A 26,021-nucleotide genomic window follows, 5' to 3' on the forward strand; every position below is an offset into this window, starting at 1 on the left:
TGGAGGAGGGCATGGCAACCCACTCCAGTATTTTTGCCTGGAGAATCCTCATGGACAGGGGAGCCTGGCGGGCTGCAGTCCATGGGGTTACAAAGAGTTGGACATGACTGAGTGACTAAGCACACAGCATATCACCTTAGAGCCAGTGCCATTTCTTCTCTGAGCCAGGACCCTGGTGAACCTAGGGAATCTTACTTTGGCTTGAGGGATGGAGTGTCTGAAGGACCGAATCCAGACTGGGACTGCCTTCCCAGGGGCAATGACAAGTGGTTCTATCCAGAGGAGGGCGACTGGCATATAATTATACTGCTGTGTGATATGGGCTTTATTAAGAGATGAGCAGAGGGCTTCAGGAAACTCCTTTGTAATTAAAACCCTCCTGATTTGATACCCAGGGTTTATATGCAATTATCCTTTCACTCACTCATGTCAAGAGTTCATTTCATAAGCCAAAACTTCAAATGTTTTTACTAGGTTTATACACATCCGTTCTTTTATTCTGAAATCAGCTTTAACTCAGTGCTATAATCCCCTTTAACACAGCATCCAAACTGCATGATTTCACAGCATAGCTAATATTAGCATAGCTAATTCTTTTCCACACCACGTCTGCAGTGTCCCTTCCCAGAGAAGCCATTTTCAATTCCTGGGCTATTTCTTTCTCAGTTTTCTTCTTTGTTCCCTTTCTTTGAGGAAAGTTGGAAGAACCTGCAATGGCAAGTGGGTCAACACAATAACGTCTTATTCTTTTATTTGGTTTATTTAGTGGAAAATGTGTTGTTGTTGTTCAGTCACTAAGTTGTGTCTGACTCTCTGCGACCCCATGGACTGTAGCACTCCAGGCTGTTCTGTCCTCCACTATCTCCCAGAGTTTGCCCAAATTCATGTCCATTGAGTTGGTGATGCTATCTAACCATCTCATCCTCTCCTGTCCCTTTCTTCTTTTGCCTTCAATCTTTCCCAGCATCAGGGTCTTTTCCAGTGAGTTAGCTCTTCACATCAAGTGGCCCAAGTATTAAAACTTCAGCTTCAGCATCAGTCCTTCCAGTGAATACTCCGGGTTGATTTTCTTTAAGATTGACTGGTTTGATCTTCTTGCAGCTCAAAGGACCCTCAAGAGTCTTCTCCAGCACAGCAATTCAAAAGCATCAATTCTTCAGCCCTAAGCCTTCTTTATGGACCAACTCTCACATCCATACATGACTAATGGAAAAACCATAGCTTTGACCATATGGACCTTTGTTGGCAATGGTGATACCTCTGCTTTTGAATATGCTGTCTAGGTTGGTCATAGCTTTCCTTCCAAGGAGCAAGTGTCTTTTCATTTCATGGCTGCAGTCACCGTCCGCAGTGATTTTGGAGCCCAAGAAAATAAAATCTGTCACTGTTTCCTCTTTCTCCCCTTCTACTTGCCATGAAGTGATGGAACTGGATAACTGGATGCCATGATCTTGGTTTTTTTTAATGTTGAGGTTTAAGCTGGCATTTTCACTCTCCTCTTTCACTCTCATAGACTGAATTGTATAATGAATCCCTAAGTACCCTTCCCCTCTTTTACTTTCAACAGTTGTCAACTCACAGCCAGTCTTGTCTCATCCATATACCCATATAGTCTCCGTCTCTTTCCCCTGTGTTGTTTGGAAGCAAATCTAGAACATCCTGTTCTTTCATACATAAACATTTATATTCTGTATCTATAAAAGATACTCTTTTCAGGGACTTCCCTGGTAGTGTAGTGGTTAGGATTCTGCACTTTGAATGACACGAACCTGGGTTTGATCCCTGGTCAGGGAACTAGATCCTACAAGCCACATAGTGTGGCCAAAAATAAACATAAAAGGCTAAAACAATCTTAAAAAAAAAATATATATATATATGTATGTATATATATGTGTATATATGTATGTATATGTATATATATATACACACACACACACACACTCTTTTCAAAACCTAGCTACAGTACCATAATCACATTTTAAAAATCATAATTATTTAATATCAAATACATTCAGTGTTTGAATTTCATATTGCAATTGGGTAGTGTATCTCTCAAATGCCTTTTATTTGTTTTTAAAGTTATTTATGTATGTATCTGATGGCACTGGCTCTTCACTGCAGCAGGCAGGACCTCTGGTCTTCTTTGTGGCACACAGGATGTTTTAGTTGCAACATGTGGGGTCTGGTTCCCTGACCAGGGATCAAACCCAAACCCCCTGCATTGGGAATGCGGAGTCTTAGCCACTAGACCACCTTAAATGGGAAGGCACCTTAAAAGCCTTTTTTTTTTCCTTTTTAATTGCAGGATAATTGCCTTTAAATGCCTTTTAAATTATAGAGTTCTATTCCATCTCTCTCTTTCTCTTTCCTTTTGCCATTTATTTGTTGAAAGCTCATTTATCGTGTATTTTGCTGATTGTTTCTCCATGGTTATCATTTAACATATAACTCTGTCCTCTGTTTTCTGTGAATTGATGGTTGTATCTAAAGGTTTGATCAGATTCAGATATGATTTTTTGGCAAGACTACTTGATGTCTGCTGTAAAATTCTTCCATCCATAAACTCATAATGTCTAATTATCTCTCTGTTTGATATTAGAAGCCATTAATAAGCTATGCTTAGATTCATTGATTCAGTAGGAGTTTTAAAACAATCATATTTCAATTCTATCTTTCTTCCTTTATTAACTAGAATATTTCTTTAATAAAAATTTCCTTTCATCTGTTTGGGTGTCCATTGATACAGTTTATGTATAAGAAAAGCAAGATAAATGATTGTTTTCTTTTTTACCTGCTTTCAAAATTGTAGTTGGTTCACTAGGACTCTGCAGCAATGACCAATTAGCTTCAGGCCATTGCAAATATAATGCTTACTGATGCTCAGATTGTCCTATATTTGGACACCAGTTGGCCCCTGGGTCTTGTTGGCACACTCTAAGAGTCTCTGTTAACTGCCTTGCTGTCTGTTATAACCAAATGTTCTCGGCTCATTTGAACTTTTCCTGTTCCAGACCCAGACTGAGCCATTTCTCTAAGGACTCCTGGTTCCATTCAGCGGGGAATGGAATTTTCAGGTCACAATCTGGATGCTAGTGTTGCTCGTTGCAACTGGCTTGGTCATTGTTTTCAGGCCTTTTCAGTGTGTATGGCTGTTGTTTGCTTGATGGAACATATGTGAGTTCATACTGATACTTCCAATTCCTGTTCAGTGCTACAGAGTTCTTACTAAATTGCTTTTATCATATATTCATATCTCCTTTCTCCTGTGTTGAAGATTTCACTTCTCACTGATACCATTGGTGATAGAATTGGACTGCCACATAAGTGTGTGCTCAGATGCTCAGTAGTGTCCGACTCTGCGGCCCTATGGACTGAAGCCCACCAGGCTCTTCTGTCCATGGGATTCTCCAGGCAAGAACACTAGAGTAGATTGCCATTTCTTCCTCCAGGGGATCTCCTGACCCAGGAAATGAACCCAAGTCTCCTGCATCTCCTGCATTGGCAGGTGGATTCTTTACCACTGCACCACTTGGGAAACCCCTCACATAAGTACTTACCTGTTTATCTACCATGCACTCATAATAATCTAGTAATAAAAGTTCCAAACTACCTTTAATTACTGGAAATGTTACTTTAAAATCTTTGAAGGGAAATCCCTGGCAGTCCAGTGGATAGGACTCAGTGCTTTCACTGCTGGGGCCCAGGTTCAATCCCTGGCTGGGGAACTAGGATCCCACAAACTGTGCAGCATGGCGTAAAAAAGATTAAAAAATTAAAATAAAATATTTGAAGTTTTTTAAGTTCTAGAGTATGCTTTTTCCTCCCTTGTCTGCTTGGAAACTTCCTATTTATTCTTCAGGACCTACTTTAGATATTCTATCCTTGATGAAGTTTTGCTTTACTTCTCCAGATAATATTACTTACTTATTTCTCTGGGCTGTGGTAGAGCTCTTTGTATGTTTCTCTTTTATGGCCATTTTCTTATTAACTGTGATTTCATAGACTGAGAGTTCCTTGAGGTCAGAGATTTATTTACCATTATAGCCCCAGCACTCAGCAGGCATTTGGGGAAAGCTTGATTTTGAACAAGGGAGGATTATATACATACCACATGGCATTCAAAACTTGGATCATTTGCCAAGTTGCTTGGAAACTCTTGTTGTTCATTGAGGACTGGGCCACAGGTGAATAATGGAGATAGGTCTTTACCTTCCCAGATTTTACAGCCCAATGAATTCTTCTTTTTTTAATTTATTTGGCTGCTCCGAGTCTTAGTTGCAGCACACAGGCTCTTTGATCTTTGTTGTAGCATGTGGGATCCAGTTCCCTGACCAGGGATTGAATCCCCAGGCCTACCCTCTGAGTTGAGAGCAGGGAGTCTTAGCCACTGGACCACCGGGAGAGTCCCCTACAGTCCAACTTTATATGTCCTGCATCACACAGACTAGCAGGCCTTGCTAAGTTAAAGAGAGAATCATGACTTTGGGGACTTCTGATTAGAATACCTCAGATGAGGCAGTGGTCTGACATTGTCCAGCTTGGATGCAAGGATGGGGCCAGGAGGGGAGCAGGGCATGCCACAGAGGGGCTACCACAGTGGGAGCCAGCAGTGACCGGGAGTCAAGTCTTAGGCCTGAAAGTGGCGAAGGAGTCCTGGCTGATGGTGACATTGTGGACCACATCTGGCCCAAAAGGTATCTTACTTGCTATCCTCAGCCTAAGTGCCAGGAATTCCAGCCTCTGCCCCACAGGCCACCTAGTAACAGTTAGTAGTGGGAGGAGGGAATTTTCTGTCTTCATGTCATTGTCCAGTCTTGACATTAATTTGGAACAGACAGCTAGAAAGATGAGAAAAACAGAATTTTTCATGATTTTTTCATGACTTCCCTGTGGGCTGGCTTGTCCTTACCTTTACTTGGCATTTCAGAACCCAACGCTGATGTTTACCAGAAGGCCAATCAGGACTTTAGGTTCTGTCCTTCCATCACATTATACCATCCACCCTTCTCCAACCACTTTTTACAGCTATTTGGTTGGCAACTTTTCCCTTTTCTAGAGCAGGTAGATTTAGGCAGATCTGCCCTGCCTCAGCATCACCTTTGTGGTGTGCTTAAATGCTGACCCTGATTGTGACGTTTCCTCTGATGAGGTCCTCAGGGAGGCCTGGCTCATTCTCTTAGGAGGAAGGCCATGCATTAGGAACCCCTCTCTGCCACATTCCTTCATCTTTCCTGGGTTTGACCATATCTCTACCTGTCTTTCCAAGTTCCCATTTCTTGCAAATCCTCAACCAAGCGTACCAACAGATGCCACAAATTCATCATGTTCAAAACCAAACTCATCTGCCCAACTACTAAATCTTCTTACATTTTCCTGTCTTAGTGAATGGCACTACCATCCACTCCTGACTCCAGACCAGGTTTGATTCTTTATCATGCCCTTTCGTTGTACCTGGCTTCCCTGGTGGCTCAGATGGTAAAGCGTCTGCCTGCAATGCGGGAGACCTGGGTTCGATTCCCTGGGTCGGGAAGATCCCCTGGAGAAGAAAATGGCAACCCACTCCAGTACTCTTGCCTGGAAAATCCCATGGATGGAGGAGCCTACTGCTAAGTCACTTCAGTCGTGTCCGACTCTGTGCAACCCCATAGACAGCAGCCCACCAGGCTCCCCTGTCCCTGGGATTCTCCAGGCAAGAACACTGGAGTGGGTTGCCATTTCCTTCTCCAATGCATGAAAGTGAAAAGTGAAAATGAAGTCGCTCAGTCGTGTCTGACTCTTAGCAACCCCATGGACTGCAGCCTACCAGGCTCCTCCACCCTTGGGATTTTCCAGGCAAGAGTACTGGAGTGGGGTGCCATTGCCTTCTCCGAGTAGGCTACAGTCTATAGGGTCCCAAAGAGTCAGACATTACTGAGCGACTTCTCTTTTCATTGTACCTTGCATAAATTATGTTTTATATATTTGCTTATCCCATAGTTTCCCCTGCTGGACTGTAATTTTCTTCAGAGTTAGAACCATGTTTGCCTTCTTATCGTTGTATCCAGTGCCTGGCACATGAGTCCTCCATCAGTATTTGTTGGATAAATTAAGAAATCTACCAAGGAATTTCCTGGTGGTCCAAGGGTTAGGACTCTGTACTTTCACTGCTGAGGGCCCAGGTTCAATACCCAGTCAGGGAACTAAGATTCCGTAAGCCACGAAAAAGAAATCTACCTAGCCACTCAAGCTAGAAACCTCAGCATCAATGTAGATTCCTTCCTCTTATCATCCACATCTTATCTGCCAGCAGGACTTGTCTATGCTACCTTGGATATATTTCTCAAATCTGCCCTATTAGTACCATACCCAGCATTAAGGACCTGATCATCTCACATCTAGACTATGGTAATAGCTTGATGGGTTTCTCTGTCTCATTTCTTTTCCTCCTTCTGATTTATCCTATATGTAGCTCAGTCGTGTCTGACACTTTGTGATTCCATGGACTGTAGCCATGGAATTCTCCAGTTAAGAATACTGGAGTGGGTTGCTGTTCCCTTCCAGGGGATCTTCCCGACCCAGGGATTGACCCAGGCTCCCGCATTGCAGGCAGATTCTTCACCTGCTGAGCCACCAGTGTGTGTTATGTAGCTATGAGAGTCTTTAAAATTTATAAATCTGACTGAGCCTTTGACTACATCACTCTTATACCTAAAAACTAATTTTTTTTTTTTGGCCTCCTGTCCTCTAAATAAGAAAACCCAAACTCCCTGTATTGCCACAAACTACCCCTAATCTACTTATCCCGCCTCATATCCTGCCATTGTCCCCTGTATAGCCTTAAGCTTGTCGTTGTTCAGTTGCTTAGTCGTGTCTGACTCTTTGCAACAACATGGACTGCAGCACACCAGGCTTCCTTGTCCTTCACCGTCTCCTGGAGCTTGCTCAAACTCATGTCTATTGAGTTGGTGATGCCATCCAACCATGTCATCCTCTGTTGACCCCTCTCACCCTGCCTTCCATCTTTGCCAGCATCAGGGTCTTTTCTAATGAGTCAGCTCTTCACATCAGGTGGCCGAAGTATTGAAGCTTCAGCTTCAGCACCAGTCTTTCCAATGAATATTCAGGGTTGATTTTCTTTAGGACTGACTGGTTTGATCTCCTTGCTATCCAAGGGACTTGCAGGAGTCTTCTCCAGCACCACAGTTTTAAGGCATCAACTCTTTGGCGCTCAACCTTTTTTATTGTCCAGCTTTCACATCTGTACATGATTACTGGAAAAACCATAGCTTTGACTAGATAGACCTCTGTTGGAAAAGTAATGTCTCTGCTCTTTAATATGCTGTCTAGGTTGGTCATAGCTTTTCTTCCAAGGAGCAAGCGTCTTTTAATGTCATGGCTACAGTCACCATCTGCAGTGATTTTGGAGCCTAAGAAAATAAAGTCTGTCACTGTTTCCATTGTTTCCCCATCTATTTGCCGTGAAGTGATGGGACTGGATACCCTGATCTTAGTTTTCTGAATGTTGAGCTTTAAGCCAACTTTTTCACTCTCCTCTTTCACTTTCATCAAGAGGCTCTTCAGTTCTTCTTCACTTTCTGCCGTAAGGATGGTATCATCTGCATATCTGAGGTTATTGATATTTCTCCTGGCAATCTTGATTCCAGCTTGTGTTTAAATAAACACAGTCATCTCTCAGCTCCTAAATCTTTTTATGTCCCTCCATATTTCTTTTTATTTTCTTTTTGACTGTGTGTGCAGCATGTGGGGTCTTAGTTCCATGACCAGGGATCAAACTTGTGCACCCTGCAGTGGAAGTGTGGAGTCTTAACCACTGGACCACCAGGAAAGTCCTTTCCATATTTTCTTTTATCTTCTCTTCTCTAGCACCAAACAGAGCAGTCACAAAGAAGAATTTGAGGAGACTGGGTGAAGGTAGCTTTGGGATCTGTGTCCGAGGAAGTCACTGGGTTTCCAAAGAAATGGAGAAAAACTTTAAAATGTCATCTCTGCTCTAGCAGTAAGTCTTCCCTGTAACCTGTAAATCAGGACTCAAAGCTCTAGGCTTGGAGAGCTGGTGGCTGCAGACTGCTTTGGTGTCGAAGTTATCTCTCTGAATCCTTCCTGTATTGGGGGAACCTTTGTCTTGAGAGTGACTCTTTTTGCTCTTCAGTTCTCTTCGATGGGTTTTGGAGTGTGGCTCTTTTGGACATGGCATCCGCTGTAGAAAAGCAGAACAACCAAAGCCATCAGGAAGACGGATGGAATGGCCCCAACACCCAACATCTGGGTGGTGCCACACTGAAGCCTGATCATCTCCTATTTAACAAACAAGAGTTAGATGTGGTTGAGACTCATGTCATTCAGCTCTTCGTTATGCTGTTGGTTGTCATTGTGACTGTGCGCTGATTTGGGGAGAAATACAAGGGGGTGGGAGGCTACTTTGGCGCCTGGCATTTGCTTCTCACAGTCACGTGGTGTGCTTCACATTAGGCACGCCCTTAATCCCTAAGATGGTTCCATCCTAACTGGGGTGCTTTTCTCTGGCTTGTGTACAGATTACCCAGATGAGCCGCTGCTCGCCTTGCCATCCTCAAGTGGCTAAACAGTGTGAACTTTGCTTTGGATTCATAGTGAGTCTGAAAATTTGTCTTTGGTGACCTGACTGTGGGCAGCTGAATCTAATGGTTGCAAAATAAATACAAAATGCAAATAATAATGTCTGTGTCTGTACTTTATGACTTTGACCTCAGCTTCTTTGATGTTTTACTGTCAGCCTGCGGCGGGCTGCTGGGAGTCTTGACTTCACGTGCTAACTTTTGGGGTGTTGGGGTTAGAATGAACATCAGAATTTTTCCTCCTCTAAGTATTGAACAGTGCTTACCAGGACTTTGCTAGTGGTCCAGTGGCTAGGACTCCACGCTCTCAGTGCAGGGGGCCCGGGTTCGATAATACCTGGTCAAGGAACTAGATCCCACATGCCTCAACTTAGGGTGCGCGTGCTGCAACTGAAGATCTCATGTGCTGTGCCTAAGGCTTGGTGCAGCCAAGTAAATAGATATTAAAAAAGAAAAGAACATGTTTACCTATTACCTATTTTGACATACACATTTTGGAAAATTCTTTTAGAGCCCTCTGAGCGCCTCTTCTGGGTGGCATTGCTTCCTGTCTAGAGTTCATGAAAGGGAGAAACCAGTGACACCTCAAAGACACTTTTTTTATACTTTGTGTTCAAAATGCATACCACACACACCTGATTTCTGCCGGGTCAGGACTGCTGGCTGCCCTCTGTCTCTGTTGTCTTCTTCGGCACCGGAGTCCCCTGTGTATTTGTTTGTTGCGTCATGTGTCTGCAAGACAACTGCAAAGACGCATTTAGAGTTAAAAGGCTGAAGATGCAGGGTATCTCCTTGGATTGCAAGGAGCTCAAACCAGTCAATCCTAAAGGAAATCAACCCTGAATATTCACTGGAAGGACTGATACTGAAGCTGAAGCTCCAGTACTTTGGCCACCTGATATGAAGAGCCGACTCACTGGAAAAGACCCTGATGCTGGGAAAGATTGAAGGCAGGAGGAAAAGGGGGTGACAGAGGATGAGATGGTTGGATGGCATCACCGACTCGATGGGCATGAGTTTGGGCAAACTCTGGGAGATGGTGAAGGACAGGGAAGCCTGTTGTGCTGCAGTCCATGGAGTAGCTAAGAGTTGCATATCACTTAGCGACTGAACAACAACACAGAGATAAAGAAAGCTGTGCACAAATTCAGGCTAATTTAGCTGATTAAGGTCACTTTGGCAAACCTCCTATCAAATGCTGAATGTCACCCCCATTACCTTATTCAACAAATATACATATATTATACACCTACTGTGTGCTGATCACCTTTCTATGTACTGGGGCAGTGAACAAAACAGACAAGGTCCCTGATCTTGTGGATCTGACAGTCCAGTGATCCTTGCTCAGGGGTCACCAGCCTCAGCCTCACCAAGGCAGCCATTCCTTCTGAACTGCTCATGCTGTGAGAAGGGCCTCTTCGGTTTTCACTGGTTGGTCCTAGCACTAACCCTGGGCTCTCAAATCAAGTCTAAGCTTCCTTCCCTTTGATAACTTCAGATGTTTGCAAGCTGCTATTCTGCGCCCCCTGACTTTTCTCCAGCTAAATATTTCTTTTGTCTTCAAGTACTCTTCAAAGAACCTGGCCATCATACTCTCCAGTCACCCTCTGAACTGGTGCCCTGGTTCACTCTTTCTTGAATACTTAACTTCTGCTGCCCAAGGCAGTGATTCTTACACATGTGGATCCTGTGAATTCCCCTGTACAAGCCATCTGTCATCTCTCCTTCCTTTCTCTCACCAAACGTGACAGGATTTTTCTCTTATTGAAGACCAGAAGCATATTGTAAAATAATATTTATATATATTATATATGTAGGTTTCTGTCCCAGTTCCTGACAAAAGCCCCTAAAGCTCTTGTGAAAAGGGGTACTAGGAGAATCTTCTGTCCTGATGTTTGGTCTTTGGTACCAGTTCCTGACAGAGAGCCCCTGAGACCCTTGTTTCTTGAGCTATAGAAGTATCTGACAGAACTCCTAAATCTCTTGGAATTTCCTGGGTAGTAGAGCATTTTTGGTTCTAACTAGGAGACTTGGGGGCCCCTGGATGGGGCTGATCACAAGAAAGTAAGCCATGATCAGAAGCCTGGAGCTTTCATCCCTAACCCCCGTTCTCCATAGAGAGGAGAGGGACAAGAAACACAGTTACTAATCAATCATTGACTATCAATTCATGTCAATCTTCATCTATAAAAATACCCAAAGAACTAGGTGTGGAGAGTTTCTGGTTTGGTGAATACATCCATGTGCTGGGAGGGTGGTGTGCCCCCAAATCCAGGTGGACACAAGCTTCTGCTCCTGGGACCCTTCTAGACCTCACCCTATGTGTCTCTTTATCTGGCCGTTCATTTGCATCCTTTAAAATGTCCTTTGTGCATTAGCCAACAGTAGTAAGTGAACTGTTTTCTTGGGTTCTGTGAGCAAATTATCAAACCAAAAGAGGGGATTGTGGGAACCTCCAATTTGTAAGCTGAATCAGGCAGAAGTCATTGGTGTAGAGTCCTATTCCAAGGCCACAGGTTTGTGAGGCCTTGCATCAAGGCCTAAGAAGGGGAGCCTAGAACCAAGGTCACCTCTGAAATTGACTGAGCTCCTTCATAACTGTTGCCAAAGTTGATGTCCCCTGATCATCACCAGCAAGTTTCCTGACCTAATGTGTGTGTATAGTCACTCTGTCATGTCCAACTCTGCAACCCCATGGACTGTAGCCCACCAGCCTTCTCTGTCCTTGGAATTTTCCAGGCAAGAATACTGGAGTGGGTTGCTATTTCCTGCTCCAGGGAATCTTCCCGACCCAGGGATCAAACCTGAGTCTCGTGTCTCCTGCGTTGGCAAGTGGATTCTTTACCATCGTGCCACCTGGGAAGCTCCATATTATTAAAAAATGTCCAGCCTAGTACTCACTCTATAGCACCCTAACCAATCACCTAATGCCAACCTTCCAGCAGGAATTTTCTTTGTCTTGAGGCTATAAAAATTGGCTACTAACCCACAAAAAGCGTTGGCTGTCCCTTGAGCCAGCCTGGTGTTCTAACAGTGTCTGGTCAACTTTCCCTGGTCTCAGGAGGTTGGCCCTCTGTGCTTGCAGTGCCCACATCATCTCTGCTGTTTGTTCTTAATAAACTCACTCTCTGCTGAAATGCTCTGTGTCTGGGAATTCTTCTCCAATCTGCCTTCAGACTGCCATGACAGTGGGTAACCTGGGGACCCACTGCTTGCAATTAGCATTAAGACCCTTAACCTGTAGGTCTGCACTAACTCCAGGCAGTTAATATAAAAATTGTTTAATATGGGAAACCCACATATATGGTCACAGAAGTATGGTAAGTGTTCAAGTAAAGAAAAACAGTGAGTTTTTTTCCAGGCACATATAAATATCCAATTTTGATGGGCAAATTAGTTACTACTAAGTATTTTTAAGTATGAATTTTTAAGTATACATTTTTCCAAAAATATATTTAGAGATTCATTATACAGTGGTCAGAATTTAATTTTTAAGTAAGGATTTTAGACATAACCAGCATCATAAATTAGCACCATCATCTCATGAAAGAGAGGACATTATAATATCAAAGGATCTGGAAGGGCATAATCTCAGTACTAAAAACTTGAATAAATTTCCTTTATGAAAAACCGACTGCTACTTATTCTTTCTCACCTACCAAGTACCAGTGAAAACTTCATGAACCAACCAGTATCACCCTTTAGGAAGCCACTGCCCTTGGGAGCCCCATGTAGCCCTGCAGAACTGCATTCAGCTGTAAAAGAACCCAGAAAAACAGTGGCTTAAACAAATTAGCAGTTTTATTTTTCTCATGTAAATAGAAGTTTGGAAACAGTCTCAGGTTAACATGGCTGCTCCATGAGGCCATCAGGGACTCTGCCTTCTATTTTCTTTCTTTTGTTCAGCAGGCTTTAGCATGAATTTGTCATCATCTGATCCCAATATGCCTGCTTCCTTTTCTAGCAAAGTGGAGGAAGTGAGGAGTCCAGCTCTAAGCTTAAAACCTATGTGTCGTATTTCAGACCCAGCCATAGGCAATTATTAATTCATAGCATTACCCACAGCTTCATGGGAAGGTACAGAGCCTGTGCACTGCACCCTCTGAGGGGATCTGCAATCAAGGGCTCTGGCCTCACTCTACCATCACCCCAGCCTTAGCCCAGGCTTCTTATGGGGGGCAGGGGGACCTAGCCATGGCCTCTCTTAGGTGCCTCTGCAGAGACCAACTTACTGGCTGTGGGGTGGTGGGGGGAGGGAAGGGGGCAAGTGTGTGGCCTTGAAATGTTTCCTCCACTCTAAATGTGTAGTACTAAAAAAAAAAAATGTGTAGTACTTTTCCACTCTCAGCCCTTCTCTGCTCCCTTCTCCCCGCCTCTGGGTATGCAAAAAGGCAGGAGCCTTTTGTTTAGGGATCCTTCAGCAGTGAGACAATCCTGATTATCTGTACTAATCCATCTGACTCTTGCCTGGTACTGTACCAGGGAGAAAAATGGAACATTTGGGGAGCCAGCACTTTCTCCTGTTTAGTCTCTTGCTTAGACTGTCACAATAAATGAGTCAATCATTGACCGTTAGTTTCATTTTTACTACTTTACACAGATACTTGGCACCTCAGCTCTTTGCAGCTCAGCTCAGCTTTTGACAGGTGAAAAGAAGGGAAAGGGCAAAAGGGGTTGGTTGGCCAGTTGAGTTGACCTGACTTTTGGTGAGCTTTCTCCAAAGCCCCACTGCTGTCTTATGCTTGTATCTTATTGGTCAGAACTGGATTACATGGTCATCTCTAGCTGCAAGGGAGGCTGAGAGGTGCTTCTTAGCTGGGCACACTGCCACCCTAAGTGAAACCAGAATGAGTTTAGATTGATAACTATTACATCTCAGAATCTTCTACTTTTAGAAAAGATCATGGATGGTGGTTTGACATTGTCTGTCTGATTTCACTGGTTGGCATCATGTAAAGAGTTGAGAGAAAAGAATTCTGGGAAGATGGCAGTGGTATTTTTAAAGTCTCCCTGAATTCCCTCATTAAAAACAAAGCAAAACAAACAAAAAATAGAGCAACTGGGATAGCAAAACCAAAAACTTTTATGGACATCTGTAACAAAACTGGGAAACAAGATAGCACCACAAACCCCAAAATTCGTGTAGGTGGAAACTGCTGTTGGCTCAAACAGTTGCATGATATCAGCATTTTTGTGGAGAGAAGGAGGGAACCAAGAGTGTCTGAGAAATCTGAAAATCAGAGAACCCCAAAATAGTCAACAGGTACTCCCTGGAAAGTACAAAGGGCCAATAGGATACCAGCAGCTGGAACTGAGGGAGAGAGGGGTTACACAACGCAGTTCGCGGCTGACGAGAAGAAGGGGTCCAAAGTAAGGACTGAAGAAGCTGGAGTAGCTCAGGTGCTGTGGACCCTCAAAACCAGCCAAAGTGTCTTTCCAGGATACCAGACTAGAAACTTCAGGGACCAGGCTACAAATAGGGTGAAAGTGAAGTCGCTCAGTTGTGTCCGACTCTTTGCGACCCCATGGACGGTAGCCTACCAGGCTCCACGGTCCATGGGGTTTTCCAGGCAAGAATACTGGAGTGGGCTGCCATTTCCTTCTCCAGGGGTAGGCCAGGGATATCTGGGACAAAGGAAAGGGAAGGGCCAAATGAGTGGGGGAGGGGAACAGAGCCAGAAGGTCTTAGAAAGTATGAAGCCATTCATTTGAACACTTAATGGAAACATAGACAAGGAGGCTGTAGAGCCTTGAATGTAGCAAAGCTATCCTAACTCACTCCTCCCTGCTAAATGTGCAGGAAAATTAATTTCATATAAAAAAGGAACAGAGAGACTGCAGTCAAATCTCATAAGAAAACATGAGAACATGTTTTATGCTCATGAGAACATGGGGCAGAAAAACATCCTTAATGAAATGAAAGCATTCCAGAAAGACATGCCCACAAAACCAGATAAAAATTGTAATTTCAAAATGAGCAAAGGTAAATTAAGGAAATAGTACAAGATATGAAAGACAAGCACAAGTCAGAAATAGAAAGCAAAAATTAGGTATTCAAACTCAGGAAAGAATTATAAATAAAAGGGAAAACTCATTTCACAAGTGAAGACTGAACTATAAGGAATATAAGACTAACATAGATTTTGCACAACAGATAATGCCTTAAGGGAGTAAAACTTGGAAAGAAGAAAAAAGTTTAAATTGCAGCATGAATAAGAGAAATCTGAGAATTCAGAGTCGCAAAAAGTCGCAAAGGTCGCAGAGTCGGACATGACTGAGCGATTGAACTAAACTGAACTGAGAATTCAAGAGAAAATGACAAATAGAGAATATAGGCAGACTTACTATCTAAATTTGTAGTATATTTGTCCATGTAGGGAAAAGAATAACAGGACAATGGAGGAGAAAAAATACATTTAAAAAAAGCTGTATAAAAAACACTTCCCTAAAAACAAAAAGACTCAAGACTGTGAGGGCATGCCTTGTGCCTGGGGAAATCAACCCAGATCAACACCGAGACATAGTAAATTAGTGGGTTTTTTTAAAGAAAAAATACTTGGGGCATCCAGGCTAAAAGACAGATTCACTTATAAGGGAAAGAAAATCAGGTTGTGATCAGACTTGACAACAGTGCTTTATGTCAGGAGACTATGGAGTAACAATATGTTTAAGATACCTGAAGAAAGGAAGGGTGACCTAAGGATTTTGCATTCAGCCAAACTGACTTTCAGGTGTGACGGCCAAAGACAAAACGTTATCAGCATGGAAGAACACAGGGATGATTCTCTTCACCTTGCTGAGGCATCTTCTAGGGAACATACTTCAGACAACCAGACTAGTGAGACATTGACATAACAGGAGGTGAGCACTAAATATATATTTACTTGTATAACTAATGATAAGTGATGGTTATAAGGGAGAGAATATAGTTTTTAATGCTTATGTGTCTTTAATATACAGTAAAACTAACAAAATAGAGAATGGGGAGAACATATGTAAGAGGCAGACAAAGCTTACTGATCACCTTATAGTTATTAACCAAAATATCGCTTCCAACCAGAGGCTGGAGAAGAAGTGAAGGAAGAAGAAGTTATTAGATAATATTGCTCATAAGAGGAAAAAAATCGATAATAATTGCCCTCCCCTATAAAGGGGATTAAAAATGTAACAGGAAATGGTTAGAACAAAAGTACAAAGCTTCGTAAATAGTCAAACCAAAAAAAGAGTGAGCAAGCACACAAACAAGCCACAGAGTGAAAAACTATTTGTATAACAGAGTTGAAATTTTCACATAGATGTGGGTGTGAATCCTTGCTTCACTTTCCTCTCTGCTTGGCCGCCTCAGAAAGAGTCTATATATATGTATGTAGACTTACGTGCCTGGGACCACACTGTGTGTGTCTATATATGTAAAACTGATCTTGAAGGGCGAGTGTGAGAATTAAATTTATATAGTATGATTTGCAGTATTCAGTAGGTATCAATAATAAGTGTTCAACCAGAGCAAGATCTGTAGCCTTCTCAGCAAGGGAGGGGCAAAGCTAGGACTTGAAAGTAGGATTGTCTGGCTCTAAAGTTTGCTGTTTCTCTTCTGTGCTACTCAAGGCCACACGTACTCACTGAATGCTGGAATTACAGGAATTTTTAGAAGGAGAGATTCAATAGCGAAGGCTTCATGGAAGACATGGCAATTCCATGTCCAGTTTAAGCAACTCTGACAGTAGCAACTTCACTCTGATTTTCATGCCTGGGACCCAGCACAGTCCACTCAACCTGTGCTCATTAGGTAATTGCATTTATTGGTTCACTATTTGTATCATCTGGGATGGATTAGATTATTCTACAATAATAAAGCAATTCGGACTTCCCTGATGGTCCAGTGGTTAAGAATCCACCAATGCAGGGGACATGGGTTGCATTCCTGGTCAGGGAAGATTCCACATGCCTCGGGGCGACTAAGCCCATGTGCCACAACTACTGTGCCCTGTGCTCCACAAAAAGAGAAACCACAGCAATGAGAAGCCCGAGCACCACCACGAAGAGTAGCCCCAGCTCTCCTCAACTAGAGAAAGCCCTCTCAGGGGAAGGAAGACCCAGCCAAATATAAATAAGTTAATTAAAAAAAAATAAGTTCCAAAATTTCAGCAGTTTAAAACAATGAAGGTTTATTTCTTGCTCATGTTACAAGTTCATCACAGATTGGCAGGGAAGCTGTTCATTGTAGTCACTCAGGCCCCTGGGTTGTTGGAATGAGCACTTCTCATGTAGGGTTGGTCACTGTGCCAGAGGAAAAGAGCTCTGGAAGGTCTCACAGTGACAATTAAATCTTTCACTTACAAATGACACATGCCACTTCTCATAATTCATTGGCCAGAAGTATCACATGGTCACACCTAACTTTAAAGAAGACCACCAAGTATAATCCTACTATATGCCTAAAATACAAGAGACCTGAAATGCTTGGTGAACAGTATTAATGACTATCACATTATCTGAAGGTGGGTAATGTGGGCTCCATTTAGCTAGGTAGATAGATTGAAAGAAAGGACAGTGTACACTACACTATTATCCTCCTTTTCATAGTTGAGGACACCTGTGCACTAAGAGCTTGAGTGATTTGCTCACACTAACCTATTACCAAGGTGCTAGGATTCAAATATGCATTTGTCTGACTCTAAAGCTTTTACCTGTTGCTTACCAGGAACTTATCCTGCTTTTGATCCTGTCTTTCCTCATAGGGCTTCCGTGATAGCTTGTTGGTGAAAAATCTGCCTGCAATGCAGGAGACCCTGGTTCAATTTCCAGGTCGGGAAGATCCACTGGAGAAGGGATAGGCTACCCACTTCAGTATTCTTGGGCTTCCCTTGTGGCTCAGCTGATAAAGAATCCGCCTGCAATGCGGGAGACCTCAGTTTGATCCCTGGGTTGGGAAAATCCCCTGGAGAAGGGAAAGGCTACCGACTCCAGTATTCTGGCCTGAAGAATTCCACGGACTGTATGGTCCATGGGGTTGCAAAGAGTCGGACAGAACTGAGCGACTTTCACTTTCCTCATATACTTGGAGACCAGGCACCAAGTAGCCTCACCTTCCTTCACCCACAAATTCCATTTTACTCTCTCTGTGTCACTGGTAGAAGTTAAAATCAGACTTTGCAAACAACTCAGGCCAGTTTAAAAGGAAGAAAAGGTCACGTCCGAAGCCTGGATTACGTACTTTGTATTGTGTGGATTTTCCCTCAAGGATCTGCCTCTCCCTTCTTTGTTCTTTCCTTTGAAATCGAACCCAGCAAACAGCCATCAAGACTAGCAGCCTGGCTCCAGAGAGGGGTTATCAAAGGAAGGAGGAGGAGCTTGAGCCTCATTTTAACTTGCTGAACCTTTCAAATTCTCCCTCAAGGCTTCAGTTTGGTAAAAGAAAAATAGTTTATCCTGGGGAATATGTGTTTTCCATGCCCCCTTAGGAAATATCATCCATGTGTTTCAAATTTATTTTTTGCTTGACTCATCAAAATACTGTTGCACAAGAGACTCTCGATGTCCAAAGAGCTGTCTTTTAAAATAAATGCCTTTTATTTTGTCTTTGGAAACAGCTAATCACATTTTATCAAGAGTCAGCAGCCTTCTTTCTTCAAAGGATTGAATTTAACACTAAAAAGGTTACAGATGGGGAGAAAGGAGGGTTATTTGCTACCACCAACCCCTTCCACTAACAGGCTATAAGATGCCAAGGACTATACGATGTGAAGGTTTTGAAATGAAAACCCTAGGAAAATGATAGCTCACTTAAAAATATTAGCAAAAATAATTTCCATATCCCTTACCTTGTTGGGAGTTGAGGTTAAAAATGAGAGTCCAGATTCTTCAGGAACTCCAGTTATTCATATAGTAGATCTTCTTTGCCTAACATCTCTATTTATTTCTTTTTAAAAAAATCCTTTTTTTTTTGAAAAAGTCCTTCCTTTCTTATGGCATTAATCTCCTGTTTCTTTGTTCTTGACTTCCTCCTAGTTCAACCACCATTTCTATAGTGATTGTTGCTATATTTCTATTTCTATCTGGCATTCAATGTAATAATCCTGAGTTTTTCTACTACTAATTAGTGCTATCCTTTCATATTTTATATGATTTTCTTAGTTTTCTTTCATTTTGGAAGACTAGGTTATAGTTTCATCTATTTAGTATACATGTCCTTCTGGTATGCTTTAGTTGTCTATAGGGATGCTTTTAAATCTTTTTACAAGAGCCAAGAAAGATAAAGTGACTTTCCCAAGATGAAACAGATATTAAGTGGCAGAGCAGGTGTTCACACCCATGTTTATCTGACTCCAAAGCCTGTAATCTTCTTATTAATCATACTTAGCATATATTGAAATTCTACTGTGTGGCAGATAATTTATAAACAAAATCTGATCTAATACAGCATCTTGCAACACTTTTTTATTACTGATGAAGAAACAAAGGCTTGGAAAGCAACTGCAGATGGTTCTGGGCACTTGTGGTAGTTTCAACAGCTATAGGCTACTAGCTCCTTAGTTTCAGAAAGTAAAGGCAGGTAGCCCACAAATAGTATGATTGCTCCAAGTAATCAAGTTTTCTTTTAGCTCAGTATTTAACTTTGTCTAGAGTTTGGAGAAGGAAATGGCAACCCACTCCAGTGTTCTTGCCTGGAGACTCCCAGGGACGGGGGAGCCTGGTGGGCTGCCGTCTATGGGGTCGCACAGAGTCGGACATGACTGAAGTGACTTAGCAGCAGCAGAGTCTGACCTTCTTCCTGTAGTTCAATATGGCAGGCAATACATCCAAGTTCCATGTAGCTGAATGGAGGAAGGGATTAACAAGGGGCAAAGAAGATGAACTAGCTCTTTCTTAAGCAGGGGTTTTAGGAAAGCTACTATGCAATCATGATGGTGTGATCACTCACCTAGAGCCAGACATCCTGGAATGTGAAGTCAAGTGGGCCTTAGGAAGCATCACTATGAACAAAGCTAGTGGAGGGGATGGAATTCCAGTTGAGCTATTTCAAATCATGAAAGATGACACTGTGAAAGTGCTGCACTCAATATGCCAGCAAATTTGGAAAACTCAGCAGTGGTCACAGGACTGGAAAAGGTCAGTTTTCATTCCTATCCCAAAGAAAGGCAATGTCAAAGAATGCTCAAACTACCACATAATTGCACTCATCTCACACGCTAGTAAAGTAATGCTCAAAATTCTCCAAGCCAGGCTTCAGCAATATGTGAACCGTGAACTTCCTGATGTTCAAGCTGGTTTTAGAAAAGGCAGAGGAACCAGAGATCAAATTGCCAACATCTGCTGGATCATCGAAAAAGCAAAAGAGTTCCAGAAAAACATCAATTTCTGCTTTCTTGACTATGCCAAAGCCTTTGACTGTGTGGATCACAATAAACTGTGGAAAATTCTGAAAGAGACAGGAATACCAGAACACCTGACCTGCCTCTTGAGCAATTTGTATGCAGGTCAGGAAGCAACAGTTAGAAGTGGACATGTAACAACAGACTGGTTCCAAATAGGAAAAGGAGTACGTCAAGGCTGTATATTGTCACCCTGTTTATTTAACTTATACGCAGAGTACATCATGAGAAATGCTGGGCTGGATGAAGCACAAGCTGGAATCAAGATTGCCGGGAGAAATATCAATAACCTCAGATATGCAGATGACACCACCTTTATGGCAGAAAGTGAAGAGGAACTAAAAAGCCTCTTGATGAAAGTGAAAGAGGAGAGTGAAAAAGTTGGCTTAAAGCTCAACATTCAGAAAACGAAGATCATGGCATCTGGTCCCATCACTTCATGGGAAATAGATGGGGAAACAGTGGAAACAGTGTCAGACTTTATTTTTGGGGGATCCAAATTCCCTGCAGATGGTGACTGCAGGAAGGAAAGTTATGACCAACCTAGATAGCATATTGAAAAGCAGAGATATTACTTTGCCAACAAAAGTCCGTCTAGTCAAAGCTATGGTTTTTCCAGTGGTCATGTATGGATGTGAGAGTTGGACTGTGAAGAAGGCTGAGCGCCGAAGAATTTATGCTTTTGAACTGTGGTGTTGGAGAAGACTCTTGAGAGTCCCTTGGACTGCAAGGAGATCCAACCAGTCCATCCTAAAGGAGATCAGTCCTGGGTGTTCATTGGAAGGAATGATGCTAAAGCTGAAACTCCAGTACTTTGGCCACCTCATGCATTGGAAAAGACTCTGATGCTGGGAGGGATTGGGGGCAGGAGAAGGGGACGACAAAGGATGAGATGGCTGGATGGCATCATCGACTCGCTAGACATGAATTTGAGTGAACTCCGGGAGCTGGTGATGGACCCGGAGGCCTGGCGTGCTGTGATTCATGGGGTCGCAAAGAGTCGGACACGACTGAGCGACTGAACTGAACTAAACTAAACTGAATATTTGTACAGTATTTTAGTACATCGTCACATCATCTGATGCCCTGTTTATTTTTATCCTTATTTTATAGGCTCAGGGAGAGTCAAGATATTCCTCTGAGCAAGTGGTAGAGCTGGAACTAGAAAACAGGAAACCAAAGGTTTCTCTAGGGAAAGACAGTTCTTCATTTGAGTAAAATTAGTATCTTTGTGGAGAGGGCCACGGCATCCTTTGATTTCACTGTCAGACAGCAGATAAAAGTAAGATCGAAAGAAACGAAGGCAAATCATTTTGCCAGTTCTTTGTAATCGTGGAACTCTAATCAGTCAACACTATGACTAGCGGCTTTATAAATGACTACGATTCCCAGGATGCCACAAGGTACAGCAGGCAAGACTTCGACTCCCAGCATGCTGTACTCTGGAACTTCCAGTCCCAGAATGCAACGCTCCTCCTTGCTCCCAGAGGTCCATGAAGACTACAATTCCCGGCATGCAGCGCCGCCCCCAGTTTCTGGCGCCCCGCTGGACCCTGCTTCGGAGAGACCTTTTGGACTCCAGAGGGCGGGCCCTGGAGTCCCAGCCCTCTCTGGGGGACGTGTCTGCGCTGCAGTTCTGGTCCGTTGGGCCTGTCCAGACGAAGCCTCGAAGGGATGGGTTGGGGCCTGGGCTGGGCTTCTCCCAGGCAGCGTTTGAGGCAGCCCTAATGGGGCCCTCCGGGGGCCTTCCTCCCTTTGAACTGCGGTGGCGGGCGGGCTCGCTGTATCCTGCAGCCCTCAGAGTAGGGGCCGCCATCACCATGGCCCCGGCTGCGAGTCGGCCCTGTCCCGGAGGGTCGCGGGACATCCTGTGGCGCGTGAGTGCTGCGCGCACCGTGGCAGGCGCTCGTTAGCTCGGGGGTCTGGCTGGTTTGGGGGGGTCGGTCGCGCGTGCGCGCTGGGAGGGGGAGGGGCTGGCTCTAGTAGCGTGGGGAGCGCGTGGGGAGGTGGGGAGACCCGAGTGAGTGGTTTCGGGGTTGTGCGGGGCATCCTCCGTGGAAGCTAGTTATATATAGTAGGGAGGGGCGTGCTAAGGAGAGTTGGTTACAAGGTGTATGTCTGTGCGGGACGTCCTGAGTGTAACCTTGTTACTGTGTGAGAGAGGGGTCCTCAATGGAAGCTGGTCATGGTGGGAAGGATGACCTGCATGGGAATTGGGGCGGGGAATGGGACAGAGTTGTATGTCAGGGAGGGGTACCTACTAAGTGCAAACATCTTTAATTTGTTGACTACTTGGGATAAGAACCGGGAAAGAATATCCGGAATCGGAAAGACAACAGCTGGACTTGGGGTCTGGGTAAAAGCAGGACGGGTATTTTGTCAAATTAGAGGAATGTGGACACTGTGGGCCGGAGGTGAGGAGGTACTTCCTTCTGGAAGTTTAGTCAACAGTTCTGCATCCCTTCTGTGGCGGGCAAAGAGTAACAGGAGTAAGATCCCTTTTAGAACAGTGCTTATACCCTGGCAGCACTGCCATCTACTTTGTTCAGTTCAGTTCAGTCGCTCAGTCGCGTCCGACTCTTCGGGACCCCATGGACTGCAGCATGCCAGGCCTCCCTGTCCATCACCAACTCCCGGAGTTTACTCAAACTCATGTCCATTGCGTCGGTGATGCCATCCAACCATTTCATCCTCTGTCGTCCCCTTCTCCTGCCTTTAGTCTTTCCCAGCATCAGGGTCTTTTCCAATGAGTGTGTTCTTCGCATCAGGTGGTCAAAGTACTGGAGTTTCAGCTTCAGCATCAGTCCTTCCAATGAATACTCAGGAGTTATTTCCTTTAGGATGGACTGGTTGGATCTCCTTGCAGTCCAAGGGACTCTCAAGAGTCTTCTCCAACACCACAGTTCAAAAGCATCAATTCTTTGGCACTCAGCTTTCTTTATAGTCCAACTCTCACATCCATACATGACTACTGGAAAAACCATGGCTTTGACTAGATGGACCTTTGTTGACAAAGTAATGTCTCTGCTTTTTAATATGCTGTTTAGGTTGGTCATAGCTTTTCTTCCAAGGAGTAAGCGTCTTTTAATTTCATGACTGCAGTCACCATCTGCAGTGATTTTGGAGTCCCCCCAAAAAATAAAGTCAGCTACTGTTTGCACTGTTTCCCCATCTATTTGCCATAAAGTGACGGGACCAGATGCTATGATTTTAGTTTTCTGAATGTTGAGTTTTAAGCCAGCTTTTTCACTCTTCTCTTTCACTGTCATCAAGAGGCTTTTTAGTTCTTCACTTTCTGCCATAAGGGTGGTGTCATCTGCATATCTGAGGTTATTGATACTTTTCCTGGCAATCTTGATTCCAGCTTGTGCTTGCTTCATCCAGCCCAGTATTTCTCATGATGTACTCTGCATATAAGTTAAATAAACAGGGTGACAGTATACAGCCTTGACGTACTCCTTTCCCAATTTGGAACCAGTCTGTTGTTCCACGTCCAGTTCTAACTGTTGCTTCTTGACCTGTATTCAGATTTCTCAAGAGGCAGGTCAAGTGGTCTGGTATTCACATCTCTTGAAGAATTTTCTTTGTATCCCAAGTTATTAATACTAAATCTTGCCTGTTCTTTATAACCTTTATCAGCTGTTGATGTCCTGTAGATTGTGCATCAGAATGATGGCTGCAGTTTTTCTTTTTTAAGCTTTCTTATTGCCACCGCCTTCCTTCAGACACTGACTGAAATCTTTGGCTTGGGCTGCTGGGATGTGCTGCCTCCTGTTTGTCTGCTGTCTGCCTCTTGTCCCCTCTCATCCATCTTCAATGTAGCCACCTTACAGACACAAGGGTGTTTTACCTTCCAGAGAGAAATCTGATTGTCACTTTTGCGCTTGAAATCCCTCAAGATCTTTTCTTGTATTCATGTATTCAGCAGTAAATCTTGTGTCTCTTTTGAGGTGTGTGTGTATGTGTTAAGTTGCTTCAGTCGTGTCTGACTCTTTGCCATCCTATGGACTGTAGCCCACCAGACTCCTCTGTTCATGAGATTCTCCAGGCAAGAATACTGGAGTGGATTGCCATGTCCTTCTATAGAGGATCTTCGCCACCCAGGGGTGGAACCTGTGTCTCTTATGTTTTCTGCATTGGCAGGCGGGAAGCCCATGTCTTATGAGGTAGGCACTGATAATTCAGACATGAATACAATGAAGTAGGTGCTCAGTTAGGAACCCATATCTAATAATTGTAAACACAGTCGCGGAATATACATGATTCCTGTAATATGTATCAGATCAGATCAGTCGCTCAGTCATGTCCGACTCTTTGCGACCCCATGAATCGCAGCACGCCAGGCCTCCCTGTCCATCACCAACTCCTGGAGTTCACTGAGACTCACGTCCATTGAGTCATGATGCCATCCAGCCATCTCATCCTCTGTCGTCCCCTTCTCCTCTAGCCCCCAATCCCTCCCAGCATCAGAGTCTTTTCCAATGAGTCAACTCTTCGCATGAGGTGGCCAAAGTACTGGAGTTTCAGCTTTAGCATCATTCCTTCCAAAGAAATCCTAGGGCTGATCTCCTTCAGAATGGACTGGTTGGATCTCCTTGCAGTCCAAGGGACTCTCAAGAGTCTTCTCCAACACCACAGTTCAAAAGCATCAATTCTTTGGCGCTCAGCCTTCTTCACAGTCCAACTCTCACATCCATACATGACCACAAGAAAAACCATAGCCTTGACTAGACGAACCTTTGTTGGCAAAGTAATGTCTCTGCTTTTGAATGTGCTATCTCGGTTGGTCATAACTTTCCTTCCAAGGAGTAAGCATCTTTTAATTTCATGGCTGCAGTCAGCATCTGTAGTGATTTTGGAGCCCCGAAAAATAAAGTCTGACACTGTTTCCACTGTTTCCCCATCTATTTCCCATGAAAAGTGATGGGACCAGATGCCATGATCTTCGTTTTCTGAATGTTGAGCTTTAAGCCAACTTTTTCACTCTCCACTTTCACTTTCATCAAGAGGCTTTTTAGTTCCTCTTCACTTTCTGCCATAAGGGTGGTGTCATCTGCATATCTGAGGTTATTGATATTTCTCCCGGCAATCTTGATTCCAGCTTGTGTTTCTTCCAGTCCAGCGTTTCTCATGATGTACTCTGCATATAAGTTAAATAAACAGGGTGACAGTATACAGCCTTGACGTACTCCTTTTCCTATTTGGAACCAGTCTGGTGTTCCATGTCCAGTTCTAACTGTTGCTTCCTGACCTGCATATAAATTTCTCAAGTGGCAGATCAGGTGGTCTGGTATTCCTGTCTCTTTCAGAATTTTCCACAGTTTATTGTGATCCACACAGTCAAAGGCTTTGGCATAGTCAATAAAGCAGAAATAGATGTTTTTCTGGAACTCTCTTGCTTTTTCCATGATCCAGTGTATGTTGGCAATTTGATCTCTGGTTCCTCTGCCTTTTCTAAAACCAGCTTGAACATCAAGAAGTTCACAGTTCACGTATTGCTGAAGCCTGGCTTGGAGAATTTTAGTAGTAATATGTATACACTTTCAGATATTGACATGTTTATCAAACCTAGGGAGACAACTATAAGTTGCTGTGAAATATAGTTGTAAACTAAATGAAACCTACTTCACTCCCCAAAGTGTGATATTTAATGTGACCTCTGACTCTGGACTAAAACAGCAAGCGTTCACTGATAGGAGAAGATTCTGTAGTGGTATGTAATATTGTTAATAGTAGCGGACCATTGGAGTTTATAGACAGCTGCATGGCCTGTAATCTGGGTGTAAATATTAGTGATTAACATCCTGTATGAAAAGATAAGATTTGCATAACCGAAATAACTGGAATAGTTTAACTGACTTCATGATTGAGGGATTTTGTTTATTTAATTGCAGGTGTTGGGCTGGAGGATAGTTACAAGCATTGTCTGGTCAGTGCTGCTGCTGCCCATCTGTACCACAGTATTTGTAATCTTCAGCAGCATTGATTTATTTCATCCTATACAGTGGCTGTCTGGTAAGTGATATTCAGTTTGGGGATAACAAATTTACAGGAC

At 43.5% G+C, this 26,021-nt stretch overlaps 2 protein-coding genes and 1 non-coding gene across 9 annotated transcripts in view; all 3 read left to right on the top strand.

Moving 5' to 3' along the window:
* The window catches only part of YIPF1 (Yip1 domain family member 1), a 44,350-nt gene extending 35,655 nt beyond the window's left edge, over positions 1-8,695 (top strand). For 3 of the 7 annotated variants that reach the window (XM_027537191.1, XM_027537186.1, XM_027537192.1), the window contains exon 10: positions 7,864-8,695. The gene's annotated coding sequence lies outside the window, so the exon portion shown is untranslated. Of the gene's footprint in view, positions 1-1,101; positions 1,132-3,274; positions 3,391-7,863 lie in introns of those variants that run through there. The other 4 variants (XM_027537187.1, XM_027537188.1, XM_027537190.1 and 1 more) reach the window with 4 other exon arrangements.
* TRNAE-UUC lies at positions 3,654-3,725 on the top strand. The gene has a single exon. It is a non-coding gene; the product is annotated as a tRNA-Glu (tRNA).
* A 12,836-nt stretch (positions 8,696-21,531) lies between the features above and the next one.
* The window catches only part of NDC1 (NDC1 transmembrane nucleoporin), a 59,957-nt gene continuing 55,467 nt past the window's right edge, over positions 21,532-26,021 (top strand). Inside the window, exons 1-2 of the mRNA XM_027537193.1 lie at positions 21,532-21,843; positions 25,861-25,981. Of these exons, the coding sequence (XP_027392994.1) occupies positions 21,694-21,843; positions 25,861-25,981 (271 nt within the window). The 5' untranslated portion in view covers positions 21,532-21,693. The remainder of the gene's footprint in view (positions 21,844-25,860; positions 25,982-26,021) is intronic.

The sequence above is a fragment of the Bos indicus x Bos taurus genome, chromosome 3, assembly GCF_003369695.1.
Source record: "Bos indicus x Bos taurus breed Angus x Brahman F1 hybrid chromosome 3, Bos_hybrid_MaternalHap_v2.0, whole genome shotgun sequence".
In the NCBI taxonomy this organism is placed as follows: domain Eukaryota; kingdom Metazoa; phylum Chordata; class Mammalia; order Artiodactyla; family Bovidae; genus Bos; species Bos indicus x Bos taurus.